Consider the following 27,931-nt stretch of genomic DNA (forward strand, 5'->3'; position numbering starts at 1 on the left):
ATCGACTCCTGAAGAATAGGAATTATGTCCTACATTCTCTGTATCTACCTACAGTATTACTGGCATATAGTGGGAATTCAAAACACCTGGAATATATGGTATATCCAAAGAGAATGTGATTGTGTGATTAACATATGTCTGACTCCCCAGTACTGTTTGACTTTGCTCATTTGTGATTCCCCAATGCTTGGCATTCAGAATGATTGGCATATAGCAAGTGTTCAAAAAATATTAGTTAACTGAATGAAAAAATGAACAAATAATAAAAGCTCCAAAATACATCTCACCAGCTTTACATATTCTATGTAGCTTTGAAAGCCAACTTCAACCCTCCCTTCAGCAAAGCGCTATATAATGATGGCTGTGAGTCAGTTATTTCTGGTATCTGATGCAAATTACTTTGCCTCCGTCCCTCCCCCTTCTCGGGCTGCCCGGCTGTGCCCAGCAATCTCCACTGGTGCTTATTTACCTGAACGTCCTGCTGCACCAAGTCCTCGCTCACTACGTCATCCTCCTCCCTGGTACCCTGGGAAGAAAGACAAGGGACACTGGTTCAAATACCAGAGCTGGGAGAAAGCCTAGATGCCAGTGGTGGAGACAGGGAGGACTAGGAAAACCGTGGTGGCCCAGGGTGTCCAGGAGAAGAGACTGACAGCTGCCACTGGAACAAGACCGCAGCACCTGGGAATTCCCTGGTGGTTCAGGGGTTAGGACTCTGCACTCTCACTGCCTCAGGCCCGGGTTCAATCCTTGGTCAGGGGACAAAAATCCCACAAGCTGCAGGGTGCGGCCACACACACACATAGAGGACCACAGCATCTATTTCGCAGGGAATCACAGGGTCCCTAGCCATTGGATTCTTCCTTTATCCTTGGAGTGTGGACCAAACAGGACAGTCCTGAGAATAAGCAGGCCTGCTGTTCCCAAAACTTTTCGATTATTCAAAAGAATCCAGAGATCTGATTTCAGAGCAAAATTTCCCTAGTTTTAAATGTTAGCAACTAACTCAAAGTGTAAAAAAAAACACGTGAAGGAAAATGAACAAAGGAAAAAACACAGTTTGAACAGGTAGAATTCAGCTGTGGACACCACCGTGCAGCCTCTTTATGCTCTTTTTTATGTTTTTATGTCAACCTTGCTTGGGAGGGAGCAGCAGGGCTGGTCTGTGGAGGATGCCACTCAGGCAGCCCCAGAGAGGCCCTGCTGGCGCCCCTGCTGGGGAAGCCATGGCAAGAGAGAGGCTGGCGCATAGAGGAGGGGGTACTTGTGGAGAGAAAAGGACAGAGAAGCGCAAGAGAGACAGGGTGTGTGAAAAGAGATGCAGGTCACCTGCCTGTGCAGACCCTGGACGTTCAGCTTCTATACTGAACTCAGGCAAGCCCAAGAGACCATCTCAAGTTTGAGGATAAGATGGGGAGAGGGGAGAGGTGGCCAGGAAACATGAGGAGGACTTTACACCTGAGGAACCACCAAGGAGCCGCTCTTGAACCACCATGTCTAGGGGAACAGGGACAAGGTGCTCCGAGCCCTCTGCACCCTGGGGGAGAGCTCAGAGGGCCCCAAGCTAGACCAACCTGCAGCAGGACCACAAGCATCTTCCGGAAGTGGCCAGAGGTGTCCCCAGTGATGTCAGCCTCCAGGTCTCGCTCATAGGCTGCCAGGAAGGAACACAAGCTCTAGTCCCATCCCCAGGACATCCCAGGGAACCAGGATAGAGGTCCCCGCTGCCCCTAAAATACTCAGATATTTGTTACAAACCCCCAAATCCAGTCTCCACGCTGGTCGCGCAAGACCCAGGCTATATTTTCACAATTCTTTGTACTGACTCATGACACGGTGAGATGGAATCTGCACACATCTCTCTATCCTCACCTGTGGTGTCCTACTCCAGACAGCGCTGTCCCCTGGACAGCGGCTGCAGCCTTCTAACTGCTCTTTCTGCTTCTCTGATCCATGGCAACATGGGTGACTATCTTAAGACCCACACTCATCACGGGCTCCTCTGCTTCCCACTAGGTTTGGAATAAACATCGTCTCTTTCCCTTGGCCTACATGGCCCTGTGTGAGCCTGTCCCGCTCTCTGCTGTTCCAGCCTGACACTGGACACCAGGCTTATTCTGCTTCGGGGCCTTCGGACTTGTCATTCCCTCTCCCGCCAGGGTCTTCTCCCCACTCTGTGCATAACTGGCTCCTGCTCGTCTCCTCCCAAGACAGGCTTCCCCAACCACCTATCTGAAGCATGTCCTCTCCAGTTAAAGTTGGATGCTTGTTTTCTGTTTGTGTCCTTCATAACTCTTTACCACATGTCATCATCCCATTTGTTTACCTGTTTATTATCTATATCCCTCATTATGTCATTAATACATTAGCTCTCAGGCAGGATGGTATGGATGCCCACCACCATATGCTGAGAACCCAGCAGAAAGTGGGTACTCACTAAATGGATAGATGGATGGACAGACAGATCAGAGGGAAGGAGGAAAAAAGGTGGATGGGTAGAGTCTTAGGGTCCCTACTCTCATGGGCACCTTCATTACACATCTGAAAAACCTTGAATGGCCCCTCTTGCCCATCTCACCATCTTTATATGCTGCCACCAGCTGGTGGATCTGCTCGTTTGTCCGAGAGGCCAAGATCTCAATGAGGCACTTCTCATCGGTCCCAATGCCCTGGGAGAAGAGAAGGGGCATGTGAGTCAAGGGCTGAGATGGGAGGCCATCAGCCCTGAGTTGGGAACCTGGGGTGATCAGAGCTGGGAAACCCCCCAGCACTCAGGATCTTAGGCACTGATCCTGAGCTGTGGCCCTGAGAATCTAAAGATGGGGGTTCTAGTGCCGCCTCTGCAGGCAGCTTGCTTCGTGATGGCTCATTAAAAAAACTTCATCTTCCTGGGCCTTACTTTTCTCATCTTTAAAATGGAAATGATACTAGTTGCTCTGCTGAACTCACAGAAAGTATGAGAAGGTGATAATCTCTAACACTGCTAAGTTTATTAGCTTATGAAAACAAGTTCATATAGCTCATCTGAGGCAAAGATCACAGCACTTTATAAATGTAAAGTACCGAGTACACTCAAGGGCCTTTAAGCTCTTCCTGCTTTGTAGGGAGAAACCCTCCACCTCCACTAGACTGGCCTGCCCCTCATATCCTGAACACACTTCCACAACTACTTCCTCTCCAGCCTGGAATAATCTGCCCATTCTGGTCAACCAAACCCTCTCCAGACTTCATGCCCAACTTGATCCCCTCATCTTTTGTGATGCCCTCTCAGCCACCCCAAGCCCAGGGCCTGTCCTCCTGATCTCCTTTACGATGCCCTTGGCCTTTGGGTGTTGGACACAATCTGTTTCCACATCCCCATGTCCTGCTTCCTCAGGTAAGCGACTGGGGTGGGGTGTGGGCCCAGGGTCCCCTTTCACAGGGTGGGCCTCACACCAACATCTATGCCACCTCCATCCATCTGGAGGGACCGTGGCGCCCTCTGGAGCAGGACTTGGGCTGCTGCCTCAAAGCAGGGTATATGTGTGGGGTGGGTGTAGGGCTCACTGAATTTCTGCTGTAGAATTGCAATCTCCCATGAACCACACCCCCAACCCTCATACACACACAGACCCTGCTTCTTACCGAGATGGCATCTTTAATTTCTTTGGCATCACCATAGGCAGGTGGCCTCATAAGACCCACAATCAGTCGTTCAAACTTCCCCGTCAACTCATACTTCAAGTCTGCAATGAGGTCCTGGTTGGGAGGTATGGAGGGAGGAGGAGATGGAAGAAGACGGGGAAGAGCAGTTATAATGATAAGAATTACACTGAATGAGAGTTACTCTGTACAGGCACTGGGCGAAGTAATCCAACTTAATCGTCACTCTAGGGGTACATACTATCATCGGCCTTCAGAAACGGGCTTAGAGACATCAGGTAACCTGCCCAGAGGCACGCAGCTAGCAGACGGCAGGATTGCAGTCCGCAGCACGTGCCTCCTCCCTGCAGTGAACCATGTGTTAACTTGTTCACTGTGTCTCTCCCACTGTGAATCCACAGGTTGACACCCTAGGGTCTTATTTATCTGGGTAGCCCTAACCCCTAGCACAGTGCCCAGCAGGTGCTCTAGATGCAATTATGGTTGAATGATCCCTGCCTAACTGAGAGAAGAAAAAACGAGGGCAGAAGTGCCAGCATAGAAGCTGAGCTGGAGTAAAATACTCAGGAAAGGCCCTGGGCCTTTGGATGAATCAGAGCATGCCTCCTCCGCCCCAGCCCTCTGGTTGTCATGGTTACCTTGCCATAGAGGGACTTGTAGTTCTGGCAGATCTCCTGCCTCTGCCTGTTGCTCCGGGAAGTAATCAACTCCAGGATGGCCTCCTTGTCACTGCCTAGAAGAGGGAAGGCAGCAGTCACCTTGCCCAACCTGCCTCCAGGAAGCCCAACAGAGGTGCTCCCTGCAGTCCTCGGTATCAGCCTTCTGCTCACAAGAGGCAGTGGCATCAGAGGGGGGCTCTGTGGGGACCTGATGAGCCCCCCTGAGAGAGATGCTAGCACATGAAGTATCTGAGTTCAGACAGCCCATGATCTAGTACCTCATCACACACACAAGGAAACTGGGGCCCAGAGAGGAGCATGGAGTCCCCCCATGGTCTCCCAATGAGCTTGGCTTAGAAAAACCCAGGTGTCTTAATGTCCAGGATAGGTTCTTTCAATGACAGGAAAAGTAAAGGAAAATAATAAGGTGCAAATTGAGGGGAGTGCTTACTCCCAAGACGAAAGGCAAAGTGATGCTATCAGGAGGCAGACCTACCATGATGTTTCAGCTACATAAGCAAGCAAGTGCCAGTTCTCAAACTGGGTGGCAGGTCTACTGGTAAAGCTTCTTCTAATCATTAGACCGTTTTATTGGCCTGGAATGTATGTGTGCTAAGTCGCTTAAGTCATATCCGACTCTTTGCGACCCTGTGGACTGTGGCCTGCCAGGCTCCTCTGTCCATGGGATTCTCCAGGCAAGAATACTGGAGTGGGTTGCCATGTCCTTCTCTAGGGGATCTTCCTGGGCCAGGGATTGAACCTGCATCTCTTATGTCTCCTGCATTGGCAGGCGGGTTCTTTACCACTAGCACCATGGGAAGAGTCCATTATAATAAAAAATAATAAAAAGAAGAGACAAGGAATGCCCTGGAAGTCCAGTGGTTAGGATTCTGCACTTCCACTGCAGGGGCCCAGATTCAATCACTGGTTGGGGAACTTAGATCCCGCATGCCATGTATCGTGGCCAAAAAAAAGAGAGACAAAAAAATGACTGAATAACCAAAAGAGGGGGACACCCTCAAGCCTAGGTGAACCCTGCTTCCTTTCCTGCGGGTCCCTTTCGCAGTGGCTGAGCACCCACCAAAGCCCTTCATGGCATTGTACAGAGTCTCGGCATCCTGGCTGGGGTCGAAGTTGGGGAAGTCACGAATGGAGCCCCGGTACTTGGCACCCTGTGGAAACAAGAGCAGAGAGTGAGCTGCTGACCTGGCCTGAACGAGGCTCCCAGCTCCAACCCCAGCTTACCTCCCAACCCTGGCCATGGGATAAAAGTCCCTGCTGCTCCTAAAATGCTCAGATATTTGTTACAAATCCCCAAACTCAGTCTCCATAATAGCCATGGCAAGAGCCGGGGTGTATTTTCACAGTCTTTAGACTAAACAAAGACGATGAGACAGAATCTGCCATGTGTCTCCATCTTCACCTGCACTGCTTCACCCCAGACCGCAACCGCTCACCTGGACAGTGGCTGAGCTCCCTACTCCTAAAGTGGAGCACCAGCTACAGAAAGCTGCAGCAAGAGTAGGGAGGACTCTCCCCATACCTCCTGCCACCACCTGTCCCAAGGACGGTGCCTCTTCCCCTTGGCAGGAAGGCTCAGCCAAGCCCCCAGTTCTGCACCCCTTTCCCAGAATCTGGGAGAGATAAGAACCAGACTGAAGTAGGGGGGTGGGAGTGGTTTCTGCAAAACAAACAAGAGCCCCTCATGTGTTTATGTCTCTCTGCGGTGTACAAAGCCCTTTCACCTTTATAAATGTGACCATTAGAGCATTTTGTAGAAGCACTTAAGATGATCTGTCACAGAAACAAAGAAACCGAGCCCCACAAAGGGAAGCCACTTGCTGGGGTCACACAGGACCCACATCTCTGTCCAGTGACCATTTGGTTCTCCAGCTCCAGAAACTTTGCAGCTGCCAGCTTCTGGGGGGAGAGGGGTGCCTTGGCCCAGAGTTACCCTCAGAATCTGCCCAGACGAGGTGCCGCTCCTCTGCACCCAGTAAGCTGAGCCGTGAGCTGGCATCTGAGGATAAGCTGGCTGGGTCGTTGGGGCAAATGTGGGGAGAGAATCTTAGATGTTAAACCTGAATGCACAAAGGGCTGTTCACAGAGAAGTCAGACGTGGGTCAGACACACAGCCCTGAGAACCACGGGGCCCGGATAGCAACCAAGAGCTGAGAGAGTGGAGGATGCCAGAGCCCAGGGCGCTAACCACACTGCGTGGTGATGGGCACTTAGCCTGTGCCAGGCGCGACATGAAGGGTTGAAGATTATGGGAGAAAGAAGACCCAAGACTGACTTTCATGAGCTTCCAACCCAGCGGAGGAGAGAGACTAGCCTACAAATTAGCATAGAGCTAGTAATAAATACTCCACTACAGAGGCAAAGGAATGCAGGAAAACAGTGGAGGGCAATTCAAGCTGGACGAGGGGACCAGGACGGGTGGGGTAGCTCACACAATCCTGCCTGAAAAAACAAGAAGTGCGTGGGAGCCAGTGAGCCTCCGGACCATCTCCTGTGTCTCCCGGTGCCCGCACTGCAGGGCCTGGCCAAGCGTTCAGGGGCCCTGTGGTTCACGTCTGCCATTGCTGGCTCCTCCGAGGTATGCATGCGTGGGCACAGGAGTGCTATTTAAAGTTCTGGCAGGACAGACAACAGAAAGGGACACGGCTCCCTTCCCGCCACCCGTGAATCCCCTGCAACCTAATCGCACTGCTGGGCAGAGAAGGAAAGAGTAACACAGGCCAACTACCCGGACCAGAAAAGAGACACTCGCTTTAGAAAGCTCCAAGAGAGTCTGTCTTGCCCACTTATGTCATCCCAGCACCTAGCTCAGGGCTTAGCACAACTAGGCACTCTCTACTGGCTTCTTAGGTAGACAGGTGTGCGGGCAGACATGTGACTGTGAATACACCCAGAGCAGATCAAAGACTTCCTGGAAGGGAAGTCTAAGCCGAGCAGAGCGCTAAAGGATGAGCAACAGCTGGCCCCAGGGGTGGGGGAGGGAAGGAAAGGCTCCACATAGGGAAGCAGCATGGCAGAGGTCCGGAGCTAAGAGCAGGCGAGAGCACTCACGGAGGCGGGCCCAGATTCTTCAGTGCTTATGCGGACGTCCAAAGCTGCCAAGATGGTGGGATTGTAAGTGGCCAGGAAGGAAGGAGAAGAGGCCAAGATGGCAGCGGAGCCCACAGGAGGAAGAGCAGAGGTCCAGGCAGCAAGCTGCTACCTTCCCTCCGGCCCCTGCCCCTCCTCACCCCCGGGTGGGGTTGAGGCGGTGTTTGGGGCAGAGGCTGCAGCTAAAAGACGAGGCTGTATGGAGCAGAGGAAGTCTAACTGCAGACACAAGGCCCGATCAAAAGGCTCCCTTAGCGGCGGGCTTGGCCTGCAGCATGGCAGTCTTTCTCCCTCTGTGGGTCTTTGCACAATGATAATACATAGCCTGCCAGCAGGATCACAGCCACTGGGAGAGGGGGACTCCAGGGACGCCAGCACTGGTCACATTTAGACATGCAGGCACAGTCCTTCAAATCGCCCAGGTTTCCCACCATCAGTCATTCTCACACCAACCTGGTGAATCTGCCATTTCCGAGCACCACCTGTGCGGCCAACACCGCTCCTTCACCTCACCCTGACTGCCTGCCGCTCCCCCAGCAGACAGTTTCCTGGCCCTGTACCCCACAAAGGGAGGGGAGAGAGGAGGAGAAAGGACTTTCCACCCTGAAATATTCAGCAGGCTCTGAGGCCAGCTGGTGAGCAGCTGGGACCCTGGGCTGCACGCAGGCTGCTCTCGAGGAGGCGTCCTGAGGCCTCTCGGGAGCTGAAGCGACGTGACTCAGAGAGATGGCTGCATGGCGGGGAGTCTGCCTGAGGGCCGCCTGGACTGGGCCTGCCCCAGGCCTCCCTCTCAGCTCTGGAGTTGCAGACACCAGCCCCTTGCCCCGTCCTCAGACTGTTCTTATTGCCACCTTTATGTTCAAACCAGAACCCCTCTGCAAAACAGAGGCCACAGGACTATGCTTCTGGGACTCTGTAACATCACCCTGTTTCTTCATGGGTTTGGGCCTCAAGGTCCACCCTTCTGGAAGGAAAGATGGGGGCATGTCACCAGGATCACAGCAGAAGTAACTGGGAGTGACCTGAACCAGAGAAAAGATGGAGTGGCTTGTTCTGTGCCTGTGTGTGCACATGTGTGAGCACGCATGTGTGTTGGGAAAGGGGCACGGTAGGAGCAGAGTTGGGGTGCTAAGAGTTAGGAGCACTGGACACAAACTACAGCTCAGCGGAGGGAAGATCATTCTCACTAGCACAGGAAGTTCCTGACTAATTTGACTTTGATTTTTCAAGAAGTGTTTCAGTAGAAACTGTTATTTCTAATTAGAGATCTTGACCTTTTCCTGGGTAGGGGCCTTTCCTGTGATTCTGAGCAGGGCAGCTCCCAGTTAGCCTCATAACCACAACGGTGAACAACTAACACACTGACAGCCATTCTACACCTACACGACCGTTCTGTTTTTCACTTTCAGTATTCAATACGTTACATGAGACATTCAACACTTGATTATGAAATAGCCTGTGTGTTAGATGATTTAGCCCAACAGCAGCCTTATGTAAGTGTTCTGAGCACAGTTAAGGTGGGCGAGGCTAAGCACTGATGTTCAGTGGGGTAGGTGAGTTAGATGCATTTTCAACTTATGACACTTTCAACTCACCATGGGTTTATCGGGAGGTAACCCCATTGCAAGTCAAGGAGGATCTGTCCTGTCTTCAGCTCCCTCCTCCCTCCCCCAGCCCTCACACTCCAAGCATCCAAATTGCTTTTACTGCCCTGCACACACTACATTCTCTCCCCTCTGGTCCAGGATCCCCTCTACTCTCAGCCCCCTTGCTCTTCCCAAGTAGCTCTCTCCAGTTCCGAGTTCCTCAATCTGCATGCCCCCAGAGCACCATCAGAGCACCAGCACCATGCATGAACACAGGGGGGCTTCAACTCATCCCATAGGACAAGGGACTCCTAGAGCTCTCTCCTCCTGGAATTCTTGCTTGCAGGATGTCTGTGGCTGCTGGTCCACGGTGACAACAAAGCACAGGTCAGCCAGGCAGACAGTAGGGTTTTGGAGCACTGGACCAAGAGTCCAAAAATGCGTGTCCTAGGTCCTGGCCACTCGGCTCCCAGGGCCCGATCTGTCCACTAGGGTCATCTGGCATCCTGCAATTCAAGTTATCTCTCTGGAAATAACTCTGGGATGATTTGGGAAACAGGGAGCAGCAAGAATTAGGCCTTGGATCGTAGTCTATAACCACCAGCACCCTCCCCGGGTCACAGAGGCCACTGGTGCAAAGTGTGCTGCTCAGGCTGACAGGGAGGCCGTGGCTAAGACTCTTTTGAGCACTGGTCTCACATCATATAACACACTGTGCTCTTCAAGAATTGTGAACAGATATCCTTAAGACATCCGTGCACTGGGTGGCAAGTCATGACGATGGGGACAATGTTTAGTTATCACTTAGGGGCTTCCCTGGTGGCTCAGATGGTAAAGCGTCTGCCTGCAATGCAGGAGACCTGGGTTCAATCCCTGGGTCGGGAAGATCCCCTGGAGAAGGAAATGGCAACCCACTCTAGTACTCTTGCCTGGAAAATTCCATGGACAGAGGAGCCTGGTAGGCTACAGTCCATGGGTCACAGAGAGTCGGACACAACTGAGAGACTTCATTTTCACTTTCAATTAGCTCAATCACCTCATAATGGAAACTGGGGCCCCCAAGAAGGTAAAGAACTCACCCAAGATTGAGCAGCTCCTGTATTATGTCTGTGGCCAATCTATGATCAACGTGAAGGACTAAAGGGGTCAAGTCAGGGGTCTCTTTGTTTTTTATTCTTCCTTTTCAACCCCATCGTTACAGTGACCATGTCTTTTTCTCTAAGGCCAGCCAAGAGGATCACTTTCAGGCAAACCCTGGCACAGAGCAATACCTTTGACCAGGGCAGGAACGTAATCTTGGCTACACACAGGAGTAACATCTCTGATACACCTCAAATTCTACAGCCCAGCAAAGCGCTCAGATGGCATGAAAGACTGGGGCCTCCCAAGCCAGGGAAACTTCATCCCAAATGCCAGTGACAGGGAACACTTTCACCTCCAGAGCAGAGAGCATCGTCTAATGTTTTTGCCCGTCTAGTATCCATCTCCCTGCCAGGGGGAACCACTCTTGGGCCATGCAGTTCAGGAAGGAGCAACTCCAGCACCCAGATCCAAGTTACCCAGGCCCAGCCAACGAAAACCACACCCCGGACTTCCCCTGGGATCATGTGGTATAAATTATGTTGTTTCCTGCATGTTGCCCAGGAAGCAGAAGGGAAGCCTAGAACCTCTGGTAGCTAGTAGGAGAAATCAAGGAAGAATCTGTCCAAGAATGAAGCCACCCAGATGAGACCCAGTTCATGGAGGCAGAATCCTGACAATATCAGGTGGGCCCCTGCATCCAGCCAGACCTGAAGCCCCGCGCTTCTCGGTCATGTGAGCCGATACACATACTCTGTGTTTAGGATGTTGTGTGTTCTCATTGGTCACTTGCATCCAATGAGCTGTGACTTGTAATAGGAGCAAACAAAGCCTGAGACCCTCTTCAGCTCCTTTAAAACTGATGGTACTGGGGGTCTGTATTGCAGGCCCAGTGACTCCAGGAAAAGCCCAGGCCCAGGGGAAGTACTACAGAAAGGGGAGACGCTCCTTACCTGTGCTGGTTTGGCCATGGTCTCAGGTTCTGCAGCAGAAAACACTGTGGAGAAAAAAGAAATGCCATGAGATGCCTCTGCACTTTGACTCCCTCTATTCTTTCCCCCAGATTTCCCCACCTTTCCTTCCTCCCAAGGGAGAATGTGCTCCGCCTGCTCTTTTTCAACTGCATCCAGCCCTTCAGGTTAAATCACACCCAAAGATGCGGCTCAGGGACAGGCACATTCTTGGGAGGATAATAGATGGACTCTTCAGGGTCCATCCTGGAACTGCGAGAATTTGGAAGAGGAAAAGAGGATATGAGCACTGACCAGAACAATTCCTCCAGGCCATGCTGGACACTTTCCCAGATGCCATCTCACCGAACCCTTCCAGCAATCCTTTCTGGCACCAAATTCCCTTTTCTCATAGAGGAAACTAAGGATGGGGATGTTAAACAATTTGTCCAAGATCATACAGGTTAAAACTGAATCACTACATACAAAATAGATAAACAAAAAGGACCTACTATATAGTTAATATCTTGTGATAACACATAATGGAAAAGAATTTGAAAAAGAATATATACATATGTAATGGAATCACTTTGCTATACAGCTGAAACTAACATGACATTGTAAATCAACTCTACTCCAAAAAAACGAAAAAACCTGAATCCAACAAAGTTAGATCCCAGGGTCCGTGCCATCTGCACCATACATGCTCTCCTCCCAAGTCACCAAGAATAGCCCAGAATACAGGGCTTAACAGGCTGCAGATGAGCACACTCAAGGGGCACTGGGTCACCTGCTGTGAATTCTGAGGGGCTCTGGTTTCTTTAGTTTCTACTCTGATTAGACACTGCTGTAGACGCGGAGTATACAGCAGTAAACGAGTTTCTAAAACCCGTGCTTTTCGGGAGCCCCCTCTATAATGGGGAAGAATAATAAATGCATATGATAAAAACTAAGGAGAAAAGCTGAAACTTGGTCGGGAGAGAGTGACAAGGGGTGTGATCGCGGGTGGGGCGTTTGGAGGTATCATGAACCATGTTGCTACCTGAGGGCAGTGAGGTCAAGGAGCTCAGTGTGGCTAGTATGGTGGCAGGGAGTGGGGTGGGGGCACTGGTAGGATGTGGCATCAAGGGACCAGTGCTTGAGGCCACTGTAAAGACTTTGGGTTTTTCTCTAATGGGACAGATCATGGGTGAGGGTGGAGACTGAACAAACAGGACACACAATCTCATTGAAAAGGGTGTCAGGACACAGAATCTACAGTGGAAGAATAAGAAACAAACATATCTTACCCAAAAAGAAATGCAAAAAGGAATGTTAACTGCTTTGAAAAGGGGAAGAGAAGGGTGGAGGGGCTGGGCTATGAAGCCTCTCTTGGCAGATGGGCAGAGATGGAAGAGATGCGATCTTGGGATTAGAGAAGAAAGGACTAGTGCTTTCCATTTAATCAGGACTGTACAATTTGATCTTTTTAAATCAGGTCTAAGTATTACTTTTTAAAAGTAAAAGTAACAAACTCTTATCAGACTTAAATTCAGTAAGACCCCCACAGGGAGCTGAACCAGAACAGAGGGTATAAACGAATAAGATGCTTAACCTGCATGCTTTCCAGGTCTTTGCATACCATCACCCCCATCCTACACCCCCACACACTAAGGGGAAAGCAGCCCCTGATCTCAGCGCATAATCCTGCTCTCACTCTGGGGCCACTGGAGACCTGCAACAGAGTGGGAACACAGGTTTGGAGTCAGACAGACAAACCTGGACTCAAGTCCGTTTTGTCACTTACTCACTATGTGACCTCGGGCACATGGCTCATCTCTGAACTCAAGTTTAAGTACAAAACTGGGGCTTTCCCCTTCCTGCCTTGGAGAGGTGGAGGATGAGACTCAACTTAGGTCAAGGCCAGGCAGAGATGTGTTCTCAGTAAGTGGTGGCCTTCAGTGTGCTGGGTGATATTCTAAGGACAGGACTCTGTCGTGTTTATCTATGTGTCCCTACTGCCTGAATTCAAGTCCCCCAAACCGCAGGCAGTCAGCAGACAGACCTGAGCGAAGAGCAGAGGGCAGCGATTTGCCTGTAACCGCAGAGCTCAGAGCGGAGCTTGAGGAAACCCTGCCGTTTCCCTGACAACCAGGGGCCCTGTGGTACAAACTTGAGCTCGCCTCAGGAAACGGCAACTCCCCCGGTGGGTAGGGAGCCCACATCTACCCGCGAGGTTCGACCAGGAGCCAGCTCTGGGTTTCCCCAGGCCAGGGGGATGGTGTGGGCAAAAGTGAGGGAGCAGCAAGGCCAGCACAGTAAAGGGATCGCAGGAGGGGCTGGAAGTCACCTGCATCTCCGGCTTCAAAGCATTTTCCTTTGGCCTTGTTGCTGGAAACTTTAGCAGCTGGCGGCAGCCCAGGCCCATCTGGATGGCTCAGAGGAGGGGCCTCCAAGTCTTTGGGAAAATGCTCTGGGTTTTGAGAGCAGTTTGTGTGTGCCTCTTGTGAGCGCATGTCTTGTGTATACATAGAAAACAAACATCGTCCAGAACTGCATGTTCTGAGTGCAGTTCAAGGGAGCTGAGCTTCGATAGCCCCTCCTTTGAGGGCTGGGGGAAGCTCTGGAGCTAATCACAGAGGCACCATCGAGGCTTTACGAGGGGCTCTGATCCCTTCCAGGGTGACCCAGATGACACTTCTCAAGTTGCCTGAATAATAAACGTTTTACATCCAGTGTTTCAGAATCCCACATGTAACAACCCACTGTTTCAAGTCCCTCACTTTCTAGACAAAGATAAAGGCATGTCAGGCCCAGACAATGGCCAATATCTCCGCCTCCCACACTCAGGTCATCACAAGCCTCCACACAGCAATGAGCCCTCGCTGCAATAGGACGTGAGGAAGAGGCCAAAGCAAAAGACCCAGGTTCGGTTCCCAGCCTGGCCCTCTGTTCAGACAAGCTCAGACAAGCCAGGTTGCCTCTCTCAACCTCAGTTTCTTCATCAGCAAAATGTGGATAATGTTACTCCATCTTTGGGAAAACCCAAAGAGGGTGTGAGACTTTTGCAGATACCAACCAGGGATTCTCACAGCAAAATCTCAGAACATCAGTCCTAGGAGAGTTCTCCCCCAAGGCCACAGATTTCCTCTCTATCCCCTTCCTACCCCCAGTATGCAAGTTTCATCATCTTGGTTGAAATAGCTTATCAAGACTGGCAGGTATGGCCACTCTACACTGGTGCCTCTCTCCTCCCAGAAACTCTGAATCTCTTCAGACATGGATTTCCATGAAGGTTCATCAGGATAGATCATTCCAGAAACCCATTCAAGGCAGAGGGGCCTTCTGGCCTTGTGCTGCTGTGACTACCTCCTGCCTTAGTCCTTCAGGCTGTGAGCAAACAGGACTGACTCCAGGAGGAACACTCCGGGGTACAGAATACCAGGGTTGGCCCGACCACCAATGCCCAAATTTAGCATTGCAGAAACCGAGAACCAGACAGGTCTCGTTCAAGTCCTGCAAAGGCATGGGCTTGGAGGTCAGACTCAGTCACAGCTTTACCCCCTAGCAATTTGTAATTTTCTAAGTTACCTAAACATGAATCTCAATTTCCACATCTACAAAATAAAGTCCCAAACATTTACAAAGGACACAGCGTGGCATTTTGTAATTAAGACTGCAGGCTTTGCAGTCACAGCCTAAATGCAAAAACTAACTGCTCATGGCCATGGGTGAATTGCATCTTTTCTCTCTTACTCAGTTTCTTCACCTCTAAAATGACAATCTCATAAGGTTTTCGTGAATATTCAATAAAGTAAGGCAAGTAAAATACTTAGCACGGTGAAGTGCAGAGTAAATGTTGAATTAGTGGCGCTAGCTTCTGTTAAAACAATCACTGTCATTAGAGCAGTGGTCTCCAAAGTGGGGTACCAGACACAATGATCCATTGGGGTGCAGGATGAGAGTACTACAACTTACAACTTTCTAAATTGATCTTGGGACTTCCCTGGTGGCCCAGTGGCTAAGAATCTGAGCTCCCAATGCATGGGGCCCAGGTTTAATCCCTGGTCAGGGAACTAGATTCCATTTGCTACAACTGAGAGTTCCTAAGATGCAACTAAAGATCCCAAATGCCTCATCTAAGACCTGGCACAACTAAGTAGATAGATAAAAATAATAAATTGATCTTGTCCTTTCATGTTCCATTTTTATGTCTGCTATACATATAAAGTTAAAGATGCATATTAGGGGTTCAGGCTGACAGAAGTACACAATCAAGAATATGGACTCAATGGAATGAAGCAAAAGAAGGAGAAGAAGGAGGGGAGAAGCAGCATCAGCATAAGAAAAAGCACTTCTGTCTTCAAAACGCAGCCTGCTGGCTTTGGAGGAATTGAGTGCACTACCTTTGGGAGGAGAGAGATGTTAAGTATTAGGGTATGAGATCAGGTGTAGAGGGTAAGGGCAATTTTATAAATAATCTGGAAAATCATGCAAAAAAATCACCCAAACCTCTGTGCCCCAGGAGTTCCCAAGGGACTGCCCACTCATCTCCAAAGACCTCCTTCAACGTAGGCCCTCTGAGCTTGGCATTCAAGGCCTTTGACATCCTTCCTGATTTGCTTGCCCTCCTCTTCTTCTTCACCCACCACCACACCCTCTTTCCCCCTAAACCAGGAATCTCTTCCACTAGCACTTTCTAATCAGTCTTCTAGCGTCAAAATCAGTGCTTTTTCAATTCTGACTTCCTTAATAACCACCTGGGGAGTTTTTCAAACTTAGCAAAGCATAAGGCCACCTCCAGAGACTCAACAGGCCACAGATGAGGCCTGGACTTTCGAAATTTTTGAACTCTCCCAAGTGACTCTAACTCTTCTAGGAAGCCAGGAGGGACTTCTCCCACCTTTGAACCACAGCACGACTCTGAAACCATCTACTCGTGAGATGCTTGGGTCAACCACTGTGGATTTATCATTACTCAATTAGATGGAGGCTGTTTGTCTTCAAGGTATTACAAGGGGAAAAAAAAAAAATCTATAAAAACACAATTCTTAGAGACATGCTAATTCTGTCCTAGCTGATAAAAAGTTGGGTGGATTTCCCTCCCTTTCCCCTCCCCCACCTCTGGTGGAAAAACCAGTTTGCCTCCATTTGTACATTCCTTTCAATATAAAAGTAACTACTTATTCTCTTCTGAGCTGGTTCTAACATCTGCCTGGTCCAGTCACTGATTATTGACTAGAACAAAATCTTTAGCACATGATCATTTTTATATCTGTGTGAGTGATATAAAGGTAGAATCACTTTACCTTTTTACCTTTTCCTGAAAATCATTGTGTATGTTTCCTTAACGCACCCCCTACTACCAAGCGTGGTTTATAAGGATTGTTAAGTGAAAGATACTGAGTAATTTTCAAGCTTTCTTTAGTGACTCCTTTGAAAAAAATCATAGAATAAAAAGAAATCATCTTGTCAACCAGTTTTCAAACTCATTATACAGTCAGGACAGGAAATTACTTGAGGGGTTAAGCAACTTTCCTCTCTCATACAAAACATTAGTGATTAAGCAGGGCCTCATTTTTCAAAACCTGCAGGAGCTGGGGGTAGAAAAGATGATAGGACAGATGAATCTCCCACCTCAATGAAGTTGACAAATTTTTGTGCAGTGACCTGCATTTTTTTTTTGATCCCATATACCACCAGTAACAAAAGAAAAAAAAAGATCATTCATTACGATAAACAAACATACTTTTTAAGCATGAGATTAAAAGCATATATAGTAAGAGGTCTAACAGTTTCTTCTGGCATCCCAGTAAATCATCTTCAGTGCTTCCCAGGGTGTGTGCACCCCTCTTTGGAGGCTCCTGGGCTACAAAATCTAGATCCTCCCCTTTCTCCTTTCCTGACGGCTCCTCCCCATCACAGTCTGCAGGAAGACACCAAAGGCCAGCCCCTCCCCCTGCCAGGACCTGCCTTAATGAAGCCAGAGTAAAAGCCGTTCCTGGCCCTGTGCCCGGGCACACCCCCTAGCTCACAGCACTCGGATTTCTTAGAGAGCAGTGTCTTCCCCTCTTCTGACCCAGAACCATTGATCCTCAGGCAGGATAAGGCCCCAGGAGACAATCTGGGATGCCCCAGGTTTGGGTTGGACTGGCCTGGGTTTGAATCCCAGTTCAGGCCACTTTTGTGAGCAACAACAAAGAACAGTGTCTCCCGGCACACAGACTGGAGCCCGACCTACTGTTTAGGAGCTGAGTGGCCTTGGGCACATACTTCATATGTAAAATAGGGGATAAAATAGTGCCTACCTCAGAGGAGCTGTGGTGAGCATGAAAAAAATTAAGACATATCTAGTGCTTAGAAGGGGGCTTCCCAGGCGGCTCAGAGGTAAAGAATCCACTGCTAATGCAGGAGACAGACACGGGTTTGACCCCTGGATCGGGAAGTCCCCTGGAGAAGGGAATGGCTACCCACTGCAGTATTCCTGCCTGGGAAACCCAACGGACAGAGGAGCCTGGTGGGCTACAGTCCACAGGGTCACAAAAGAGTCAGACACAACTTAGTGACTAAAGAACAAGAGTGATTAGAAGACGTCCTGGAGCACAGGACACCGTATGTAAATGTTAGTGTTCTTTCTACCCTAAACATCTGATAACTGAGTTTCCACATTTGCAGAAAGGGCATGGTAACAGCATCCAACATATCAAGGGTTCAGCCAAGACCTGGTAAGTTAGAAGGTTCAATAAATAATAGAAGTTACTATTTTATTATTATTTACAAAGACACCCGTTTTGGAGATGAGGAACCCGAGGCTCAGGTCATCTGCTTCCTCAAGCACCACACCCTTCTGAGATTCTAGCAGTAGCACCTGCTTCTCTGGGCAGGGTGCTCTCAAAACACTTTCACATCTGCCATTTTATAATTGGAGAAGGAAATGGCAACCCACTCCAGTGTTCTTGCCTGGAGAATCCCAGGGACGGGGGAGCCTGGTGGGCTGCCGTCTATGGGGTCGCACAGAGTCGGACACGACTGAAGCGACTTAGCAGCAGCAGCAGCAGCAGCTATCTTATAATCTCGTGAGGGTGAATATCAACCTCATCCTCATTTTACAGACGGGGGATCTGAGGCTCAGAGAACCTAAGGACAGGCAGTCCTTCTTAGCTAGTCTCTGGGGAGAGCTTCTCAACCCCAGAAGGAAAGGGAGTGTGGCTGGATTCCAAACCCACACGTTTTAAAGGATGAATAAAGGCACCCTGACCCAAGACTTCCTCTCCTCTTTTGAGATGGAGCTAGAGCAACAGACAAGTTGAAAATCAGGGTCGAGACCACACCCTGTGCTTTGTCCCCACCCAGGAAGTATCTTGGAGGGGTTGGGTGGGGTGAGGCTGGGGACACGACTGGACCTCCATGGAAAATTCTAGAATGGTGCATGAAGAGCCAGTAGCCCCAAACCATTTGACCAGCTGGGTCCCCTGGGCACAGCCCTTATCCCTCTAAAGAGCAGGGCACTAAGGCCCAGAGGGGTAGTAGTGTGCCTGGGCCCGGCTGGCTAGTGCAAGGCAGAGGCTGGGGCTGGGTGTGGCCGGAGCTCCTCTGGGTGCTGCAGTGCAGATGTTCCAGACGCTGGCGGGTACCCAACACCGCAGAGCTCCCCGACCCCATCTCAGGAATGAGCCCAACAGGCCAGCTCCCTGGCTTCTCAGGGGCAGCCCCCTTCTCTGCACACTCCAAGACAGAGTCTGCTTCAGTAACAGCTGTGGCCCTTACCCAGAAACCACAAATATTTTCTGTATCCCAGCAGCCTGGGCCTCAGGAACAAAGAGTGGAAGGCAAAGAAAGATGGATGAGTGACTGTCACAGCTGCCCAGGGGGATGGGTGCCTCTGCCCCACCCTATTCCCCACAATCCTAAGTCTCAGAACAGTTGACTCCTGGACCACCAGCACAGCGAGAGGCAGTCAGTTCAGCAGACTTTCCTACAGAAGGGTAACTAAGGCACAGAGCAGGAAGGGGTTTGCCCAAGGACCCCGGCACCTGGAACTGTGACCCAACTTTTCACTGACCCCCAGGCCAGTGCCCTCAGCGTTGGTGCAGAGCTTGCCAGCCAGAAGGGCAGGGTCCAAGACAACCGAAACTAGGCGGCCATTCACCTTCAAAGTGGGGGCTGAGCAGATCACGACGACAGGTTGGGTCAGTAGGGCCGGCAATTTAAGGTGTGCTTTGGGTAGTGGGTGGGGGGGAGGGGAAGGGAGAGGAAAGGGCGGACCAGGGAAACCAGAGCTCTTTTACAAACTCCCAGGCCTTTGTCCAAATTTGGAATTGTCGGTGAAGACCCACCAAGGTTGAGAGGAAAGGAAGGGGAGGGAGGAAGCAAAGGACCACCCCGCCCCTTCCCCTTCCAAGGCCGGGCTGGGTAGGCCAGGCTTCCCAAGCCTGTAATCCAGACTTCCCAAATCTTTCATCATTCTCTGCAGCTGACAAATCAATTTTCACAGCCATTGCTTCCTCTGAGAGGGGCTGGGCTTATCAGTTCTGGACTTGGAGAAGGAAACTGAGGCTCAGAAAGGGAACGCTAGGGATTCAAGGTCACATTGCATGCTGCTGGTGGAGCCCTGATTGGACTCAGGGAATATCACACCCATGCTAGCATCTGAGGTGTCATCTGAGGCCCCCAAGCTTTGGAAAGGCCGACCCTGGACTGCGGGGATCAGGAGGAAGGGTGGGGCCTCCATACCATCACAAGGCCCCCGGAGCACAGCTGGGGGTCTCCTTTAGAAGAGAGGAGTGCTCCAACTAATAAAGAAAATAAAAAAAAAAGAAGAGAGGAGTGCTCCAACTAATAAAAAAAATAAAAAGAAGAGAGGAGTGCTCCAACTAATAAAAAAAATAAAAAGAAGAGAGGAGTGCTCCAACTAATAAAAAAAATAAAAATAAGAAGAGAGGAGTGGTCCCTAGAGGGCGGGAGGGTCCATGGGGCCCGGAGTTGTGGACAGCCGGCCCCACGTCGGTCAGCACACAAAGGGCCCTCCCTCGGGGACACACACAAGCCATTTCAGGTGCAACCCCAGGGTCTGATTCTTTTTGCCCAGTCTTCGGTTCCAGCCACACCCTTCCCTGCGGGCCCTTAAACCCCATCCAGGTGAATCCAATCCCGGGCCTTCAAAGTCTCTCAAGCCCCGCACCGCAGGGATCCCAGGGGCCCTCCGCCCCTCCTCCACACCCTCTGCAGAGCAGCACCCCCTATCCCCTCCCTCCTCCTCTCCTTTTCTCCTCTCCAAACCGCAGCCCGCGCGCCCTCCGCCTCCGCACCTGCGGCCGTGGATTTGCTCCGCTGCGCTGCCCGCGACCCTCTCGGGTTACCGCGCCCTCGAGTTCCCGGTCCCCGCGCCCCTCCCGGAGCCGGCGGCAGGCGTGGGTCAGCGATGACTGGGCGTTTACGGGTCTCCCTTCAGGTCCCTACAACGCCCCCCCACCCCGAGTCGGGTGGCGGGCTCCCCTGGAGCGATCCCGTCTCCAGCCTCAACCTACTCACCGCGCGGCGGAAGCCTCCCGTAGCGGACGGACAGAGGGGCAGACCGACACGCGGACGCGGAGCTCGCTGGGTCAGAGCCCGTTAGCAGAGCTAGCAGCCGCAGCGCAGGGGCGGGCCAGGAGGACAGTCTTCGGCTCCCGGGCCGGACACGTGGCGCGCGGGGGCCAATCGGGCTCGCCCCGCCTCCCCCACCCCCACCCTTCCCCCATCCCCAAACTCTTTCTCTCCTGGAATCTTAGAATGTCACCACCCGGGAGGGGCCTCTCCGGGAGAACCTCCGTCCCAGCTCAGTCCCCGGACCCGCGCGACCTGGAGGGGAGGCGGACTTGGCCAAGGTCACTCGGCCATTCAGGGCCAAAAGTCAGAGCTCCTGACTCCAGTTCTGTACACTTTCCCCCAAATTCCTACTGCTCGCGCTAGCTTTGTTGAGAAATAGGACCTTGAAGTTTAACAAAGTTAAAGCCAAGCATTTAATCTGCCTGCTCAGATTCTATCCCTCAGCAGCCCCATCAGGTCTGTGACATGACTTAGCCACTTTCCAGAGAGCCCAGAGAAACCCAGTTTTTAAACGAAGGTCACACAGCTAGTAAGTTGTGGAGCGGGGATTCCAACCTGGGCCAGGTGGTTCCGGAGGGGCGCTTGCTCCAGCTTTGCTCTGGGGAGCGCACAGTCCCACGGAAAGGGAGACAGACCAGCAGTTATAATTCGGGGCTGCGAGGGGAAACCATAGAATAATTAGAAAGGGATAAACTTTGGGAATCCAGAGGAACTGAGAATGACTGTCCCCCAGGGGATTTGTAAAGACTTCCTACAGGAGGTGATGCTGCAGTAAAATCAGAAGTACTTCCCACCCTCCACTCACCCCTTGGAAATTCTGCTTTGATGGAAAGATGGCAACCCTGGGCTGCTGAGTCTTCATAGGCAAGACTCTTAGATGCTCTGATTTTCAATTTGCTCAACCAAAAGATAGGGATCATCAAAACTTCTTCCAAATGTTGTCTTCAATCTGTCACTTGTTTAGAGAACTCTAAGCCTCTAGCAAGGAGTATGTTCATCTATTGATTCCCCCAACATTTATTGAGCACCTGCTTCATGCTGGGCACTGAGCTGGGAGACCAGTGTGCAAATAGTAAATGAAGCCCAGACCTGCCCTCAGGAGCTTCTACTCTTATGGAAGACAGATAGTTAGGTCTTCGTTAAAATAAAGATTATATAGTTATAATCTGGCAACAATAAAAGATGCTTTAATGGCAGATGGATCCTGCCTAACCTACATCTTTGAATGAGAGTGGTGTTAAATTGTGACCAAAAGATGAATGGAATCTAGTAGGAGACTAAGAAGAAATTAAAATAATTAATGGTTTAAATAAGTACATTAATTACATGATTAACTTAAGATGACATCTGCTGTTAGCAGAAGTGTTACCGGACACGGGTTCCTGAAGAATAACTCAAAGGTATTGCTACGTATATTCATTCAGGAGGACCAGGACCCTGCTTCAAGACTGCACTATTTTCTCTGCACTGCTCCTCCTTTGTTTCCACATCCCCTCCCTTCCCTGATTAGCAACTGTTTGAACTTACTTACAGGCTTGGAACTCACGGGAGGTCATGGGGCTAAAGCCTGTTTTTCTGCGAACAAGAAATGGGGATGCAGAAAGGATTTATATGTGGGAGCCCCACAGGGTCCTGCTTGGCTTCAGAAGCAACACCTACTGAGATAGACTGTGATGAGGCTGGCCCAAGCAAGGATGGAGGTGAGGTCTCCTCAAGCATCATAACAGTGTCTGCTATTTATTGAGAATTTTGTATGAGCCAGGCACCATTATAAATGCTTTACTTGCAATGCCACATTGAATCCTCACAATTCATTAGTAAATATTTATTCAGCACCTCCTCTGTACCAGGCACTATTTTAGAAACTTTATCAGCAAACACAGTGATCTCTGCCCTCATGGAATCTGCATTCCAGCAGAGGGAAGATAGATACACAGTAAATAAACATGACAGTATGCTAGAAGGTGATAAGTGCTTTGGACAAAAAGAAGAAAAAGCAGATGATGTGTCCCAGGCTGATGGGAGAAGTTGCAATGTTACATAGGCTTTTCAGCAGAGAAAACAGCTGGAACAAATGCTCCAGGGCTGGAGCAAGCCTGGAATGTTGAAGGAACAGCAAGGAGGCCAGTGGAGTGGAGTGAGCCAGAGGGAGGGAGGGGGCGGGAAGGTAGGGACAGGGATGGGCGGGGAGATAAGAAGATGTAGCTTCTGATGTCAATAAAAGCAGAAACAGAGAGATTTTCCAGCTCAAGAAGAGAGAGTGAATTTGCCCTTCATTTGCCTTTTGTTCCTTAGGTCCCTCAATGGATTGGATGATTTCTACGCTATTGGTGAGGGCAAGCCTCTGCACTCAGTCTACTGAATCAAACACTTATCTCTTAGCTTACCAAATATTAACCCCCAAATAATGTTTTACTTAGCTCTCTGGGCAGCCCTCTTGTGAAAGGAAAATCCAAATGGACTTGGTATTTGTTAGAGCTCTCTAAATACGGAGACTGGATGCCATTGAGGAAGTGTGACTTATGCTTGTCTTAGCCTAGATGGAATCTGATGGAATTTGTTGTTGTCCAGAACATCTGTTTTCATCCAGAGGCTAACTGGTACTCATCAAACCCTTACCCTAAAAGAACTTGAAACAGCCATCCCTTAAGGACAAATACTTACTTTCTTACATTAGAGTCCAGCCTCATGGCTTTTTAATACAAGTGCAGTTTTTCTTTAATTTTTTTTTTCCTTTTTTTGCTACACTGCACAGCTTGGAGGATCTTAGTTCCCTAACCAGGGATTGATCTTGGCAGTGAAAGTACACAGTCCTAACCATTGGACTACCAGGGAATTCCCAGCTTCATGGCTTTTGCCTGTAATTATAAGCCCCTGACTCTTTCTCTTCTTTGGAACACTATTTCAGTTTTACTGGAATCTGTGTCTCCCAAATTGCAATTCTTAAGACCAAATAATCTCTTTTCTTATTTGCAGCCTTCCACACTTCTTTCTTTGACCTGGTCCGACAAATGGGATACAGAGTGACCTGCCTCTTCCCTCACTCCAGCATCATCATGGACTGGAATAAAGCACCTACCAGAGTCCACTGTGCTCTGCTGTTTTCTTAGATGATCCTGGCTTGTGGTGCTAAGCCTGTACCTGAACCTCCCACCTTAGAAGAAGTTCTGTTCTATTTGAGTGTCCTCTGTGCCAGTTTTCAGGACTTTGTTTCCCATTTTGGTGTGGTGAGTAATCACTCTTGGAAAAATGAAAATTTTCCTCTCTGAAGGTAAGGCTCCAGTATTCTTGCATAGAGAATCCCATGGACAGAGGAGCCTGGTGGGCTACAGTCCTTGGGGTCACAAGAGTCGGACATGACTTAGCAACTAAACCACCACCACCGAAGGTAAAGGCTGTAAAGCAGCCCCCGGAACTCCTGTGTAAAAACTATGTGCTCCAGTCCTGCAAGCGTTTATCTTGCTGGACTGTAATTACCTGGGATGATTTACAATTAAATTGACCAACTTGGGGCTTTTGGGAAATTCCCAAATTAGTTTATCTACATAGTTAATTAGAAAAAGGATGTAAGACAACAAATAACAGGAAGCCTGTTTCAATTGGTATTGGGAGCCTCCAAATATAATGAACCCACAACCGCTTCCCTGGGAGAAACACAATTATTTCAGAGCATTTCCACATTGGAAAAATCCTCTGAGGCTCCTGAGAGTGCTCTCTCTAGCTCCCTCTGCTCCTTCCTGTTCCTCTGAGTGTCCACCCAATGTTCTCCTACCTGCTATCCATCTATCTCTGAACTTCCTTTCTGTAACGCTGAGATTTATCCCCTGCAGAAGATTATCCATACTGCCCTTTCTGTTATGACAACCCCCTTTAAAACCAGATATTGTGCAGCTGGATGCGTAGATCAACCTGCAATATCATTTAAGTTACATCTTAACAAATATTTGCACAATTGTAAATGCAGCTGTAAAGGCAGGTCAAATTCTACCCATTCCTTTTCATGGATCCCAAAACCATACCTATTTATCTCAAAAGGCTTATAACCTCTCTGGGAACTCTTACCTAAGCCATCTCCAATTCCCAAGACTGGAGAAGAAAAAATTTTAAAAAGGAAAAGAGGTATTTTAAAACTCAAATTACCTAAAAGACTGTTCAAATTACCTCCTTAAAATTGCTTGTCAAAGGCATATATACCTATGGCTGATTCATGTTGAGGTTTGACAGAAAACAACAAAATTCTGTAAAGCAATTATCCTTCAATTAAAAAAAAATAAATTAAAAAAAATTGTTTGTCAAGGGCAAATACAGGTCTTAAAGATATTCTCCACAAATAATGAAAGACTTTTATTTAGTCATCTGAGTGACTAGACAATTTATTCCAACTGTTGTTTATAAACTAGTGAGGGTTTTTTTTTGTCTTTTTATTGACATAATAGTTGATTTACCATTAGTTTCAAGTATATAGCAAATTTTCAGATTCTTTTCCTTTATAGGTTATTACAAGTTATTGAATATAGTCACTGTGCTATACAGTAGGTTCTTGTTGCTTATTTGTACCCATCTACCTACCTATCATTTGACTGTGCTAAACGTGTGGGATCTTAGATCCCTGACCAAGGATCGAAAGTCTTAACCACTGGATTGCCAGGGAAGTCCCACTTACCAATTTTGTATATAGTAGTGTGTATATGTTAATCTACAGCTCCTAATTTATCTCCCCCCTCTTCCCTTTGGTAACAATAAGATTATTTTCTATGTTTGTGAGTCTGTTTCTGTTTTGTAAATAAGTTCATTTGCATCCTTTTTTTAGATTCTGCAAATAAGCAATATCATATGTTTGTCTTCCTCTGTCTGACTTACTTCACTTGGTATAATAATTTCTATAAACTAGTGAGTTTTGTATTATACCTGATTAAGGACTAAAGTTTTAAAATGAAAACTGTGAGATCTTTGTGTCTATTTGTATAGATATGGTATTTTTTTCTATGTTCAGATGGTGTTGCTACAACTAATTTGTAAAAGAGCTCTATTTAATTGGCTTAAAACAAAAAAGCACTATGTAAATTGAGTATATTCCCCAAAATATAATAGAAACTAAGCCAAATGTTTTTCAGGTTCACATGATCTAGGATTAATCCACAGTAAATAAAGCCAATTTGTTTATTGGCTTATTCCTATTGGTCTGCTCTTGATAATAAGTGACTGTAAAAGGTAGAGCTTGTTTTTCCAAAATTACACCTTATTTTCTACATTGTCTTTTCAGGTCTTTAGTCCTCCGGATATTAAAAAAGCTAAATTTTGCTCAGAATTACATAACCTTCTGTTTGCCTATGAAGTCGTTGTTATTAATATTTAAATGGATAACTAAGTGTATTTTCGCAGTGACCTATGATCCTGTTTGACCAAGTGTTTTGAAAACTTTTGATATTTTTGACAAACTTTCCAAAAAGAAATTCTCAACAAAGTCTTTCTTAGAACTAACTCTGAGATTTGAAATATTTCATAGAGTCTCTCAAATGTACCAAAGATTTGTCTTCTCTCCTTGTAAAAAGGGAGATGTTAAACTAATTAGGCTTATTTGATGTGTTACAGTACATGGGAGGCCCTGTTTCCCGTGCTGTGAAGAGCAGACTCGATGGATTGTTGTGGGTGCAGACTTGATTGGAATGGGCTGAGGATTAGAAACATCAGCTACTTATTCCAGGAACTTTGCTCTAAAGGCCAGCAAAGATACGTGGCAGTTTCTGGCAGGAGGATGGGGTCAAGAGGAGGGTTTTGGTTCTTTTTTTTAATGATTGGAAGCATCACAGCATATTCACGTGCTGATGCAAATGATCAGATAAAGAGGGACAGCACAGATGATGGACAAAGAGTGGGAACTAGGGGACTTCTATAGTGGTTCAGTAGTTAAAACTTCAAGCTCCCAATGCAGGGGGCCTGGGTTTGATCCCTGGTCAGGGAATTAGAGCCCACATGCTGCAACTATGATTTTGCATGCTGCAACTAAAGTTCCCACATGCAACAACTAAGACCTTTATTTACTTGGTGCAGTCAATTAATAATTTTTTAAAAAGAGTGGAATCGAGTGTACAAGTGTAGGGATTTGCAGTAAGGTTAACTGAAGTTCAGAGAAATTATGGCCTTTGCCCAAAGTCAGCCCAAGGAACCGAGGGCAGGAAGGAAAGCCAGGTCCCCTTAACTGCAGAGCCCAGGGCCTTATTGGCAGAGCTACAGAAAAAAGTCTGATATATCACTCAGTCTTTTTGAGCCGATCATCTCATTTCTGGGAATTAATCCTAAGAAATTTTAGTCCAAAGAAAATAGTTTGAAATACAGAGAAAGCTTTTTTAGGCCCAACAGTGTATTTCTTAATTGCAAAAAATGAAACAGCCTAAACATCCGGGGACTGTGGAATAGCATATGTCACACAGCCTCACTGGCTGGTGGAGACAAAGCCTGAAAGGAGACAGACAAAGGATGTCTGTGTTAGGAAGAGAGGGCAGGCTAAGATGACTTCATCTCTTTGGCACTGCCCCAAGCCCCCTCCTCCACGGAGTGGCCCTTCCCAAAGAGTTAAGAGACGGTGTGGTGCTGTGACACGGGTCAGAACAAGGGACTGGGATTCCAGACTTTCTCACTTCCCTTCGCTGGACTGTGGTTTCTCTGATTTAAGATGAGAGAAGTTCAGGATCTGATTGGTGATGCTAGGGGTAAAGAACCAGCCTGCCAATGCAGGAGAGGTAAGAGATGCAGGTTCAGTCCCTGGGTGGTGAAGACCCCCTGTAGGAGGGCGTGGCCACCCACTCCAGACTCCGACTGAAGGAACACAGGCAGGCACGCCCCCTGGGGAAGCTGGAGATGGTCAGATACTGCCACCTACTGGCAGTTCCTAGTTCTGCCGGCCTCCGTCCAGAGATGGGTCTCAATTTATTTATTTTTTTTTTTTTTTTCATTTTTTTTTTTTTTTCAATTTATTTTTAAAAAACATTTTTGGCCGTACTACATAGCTTGTGGAGTCCTAGTTCCCGGACCAGGGATTTGACTTGGGCTCTCAGCAGCGGAAGTGTGAGTCCTAATACTAGGTCACCAGGGAATTTCTGGGTCTATTTTATTTTATTATTTTGTATTTATATTTTTAGGTCACACTGCACTGCATGTGGGATCTTAGTTTCCTGGCCAGGGATTAAACCCAAGCCCCCTGCATTGGAAGCACAGAGTCTTAACCATTGGACCAACAGGGAAGTCCCCTCAGGTCTCACTTTAAATTCATTTGAGAAAGGCGCCCCAGACTGATCACATGGCCACCAGGAAGAACCTTTTCCTCCACCAGTTCTCT

The 27,931-nt window shown here is 48.6% G+C and overlaps 1 protein-coding gene across 3 annotated transcripts in view; it reads right to left on the reverse strand.

Moving 5' to 3' along the window:
- Positions 1-20,683, reverse strand: part of ANXA6 (annexin A6) — a 47,733-nt gene extending 27,050 nt beyond the window's left edge. Inside the window, exons 1-8 of one of the 3 annotated variants that reach the window (XM_043913338.1) lie at positions 20,539-20,683; positions 11,032-11,075; positions 5,383-5,473; positions 4,281-4,375; positions 3,625-3,738; positions 2,579-2,669; positions 1,575-1,654; positions 470-526 (exon numbers count right to left, since the gene is read on the reverse strand). In XM_043913338.1, coding sequence (XP_043769273.1) covers positions 470-526; positions 1,575-1,654; positions 2,579-2,669; positions 3,625-3,738; positions 4,281-4,375; positions 5,383-5,473; positions 11,032-11,049 — 546 coding nt within the window. In that variant the 5' untranslated portion in view covers positions 11,050-11,075; positions 20,539-20,683. Of the gene's footprint in view, positions 1-469; positions 527-1,574; positions 1,655-2,578; positions 2,670-3,624; positions 3,739-4,280; positions 4,376-5,382; positions 5,474-11,031; positions 11,076-20,315; positions 20,495-20,538 lie in introns of those variants that run through there. The other 2 variants (XM_043913336.1, XM_043913337.1) reach the window with 2 other exon arrangements.
- Positions 20,684-27,931: the final 7,248 nt, after the last annotated feature.

The sequence above is a fragment of the Cervus elaphus genome, chromosome 9 (genome assembly GCF_910594005.1).
Source record: "Cervus elaphus chromosome 9, mCerEla1.1, whole genome shotgun sequence".
NCBI lineage: Eukaryota > Metazoa > Chordata > Mammalia > Artiodactyla > Cervidae > Cervus > Cervus elaphus.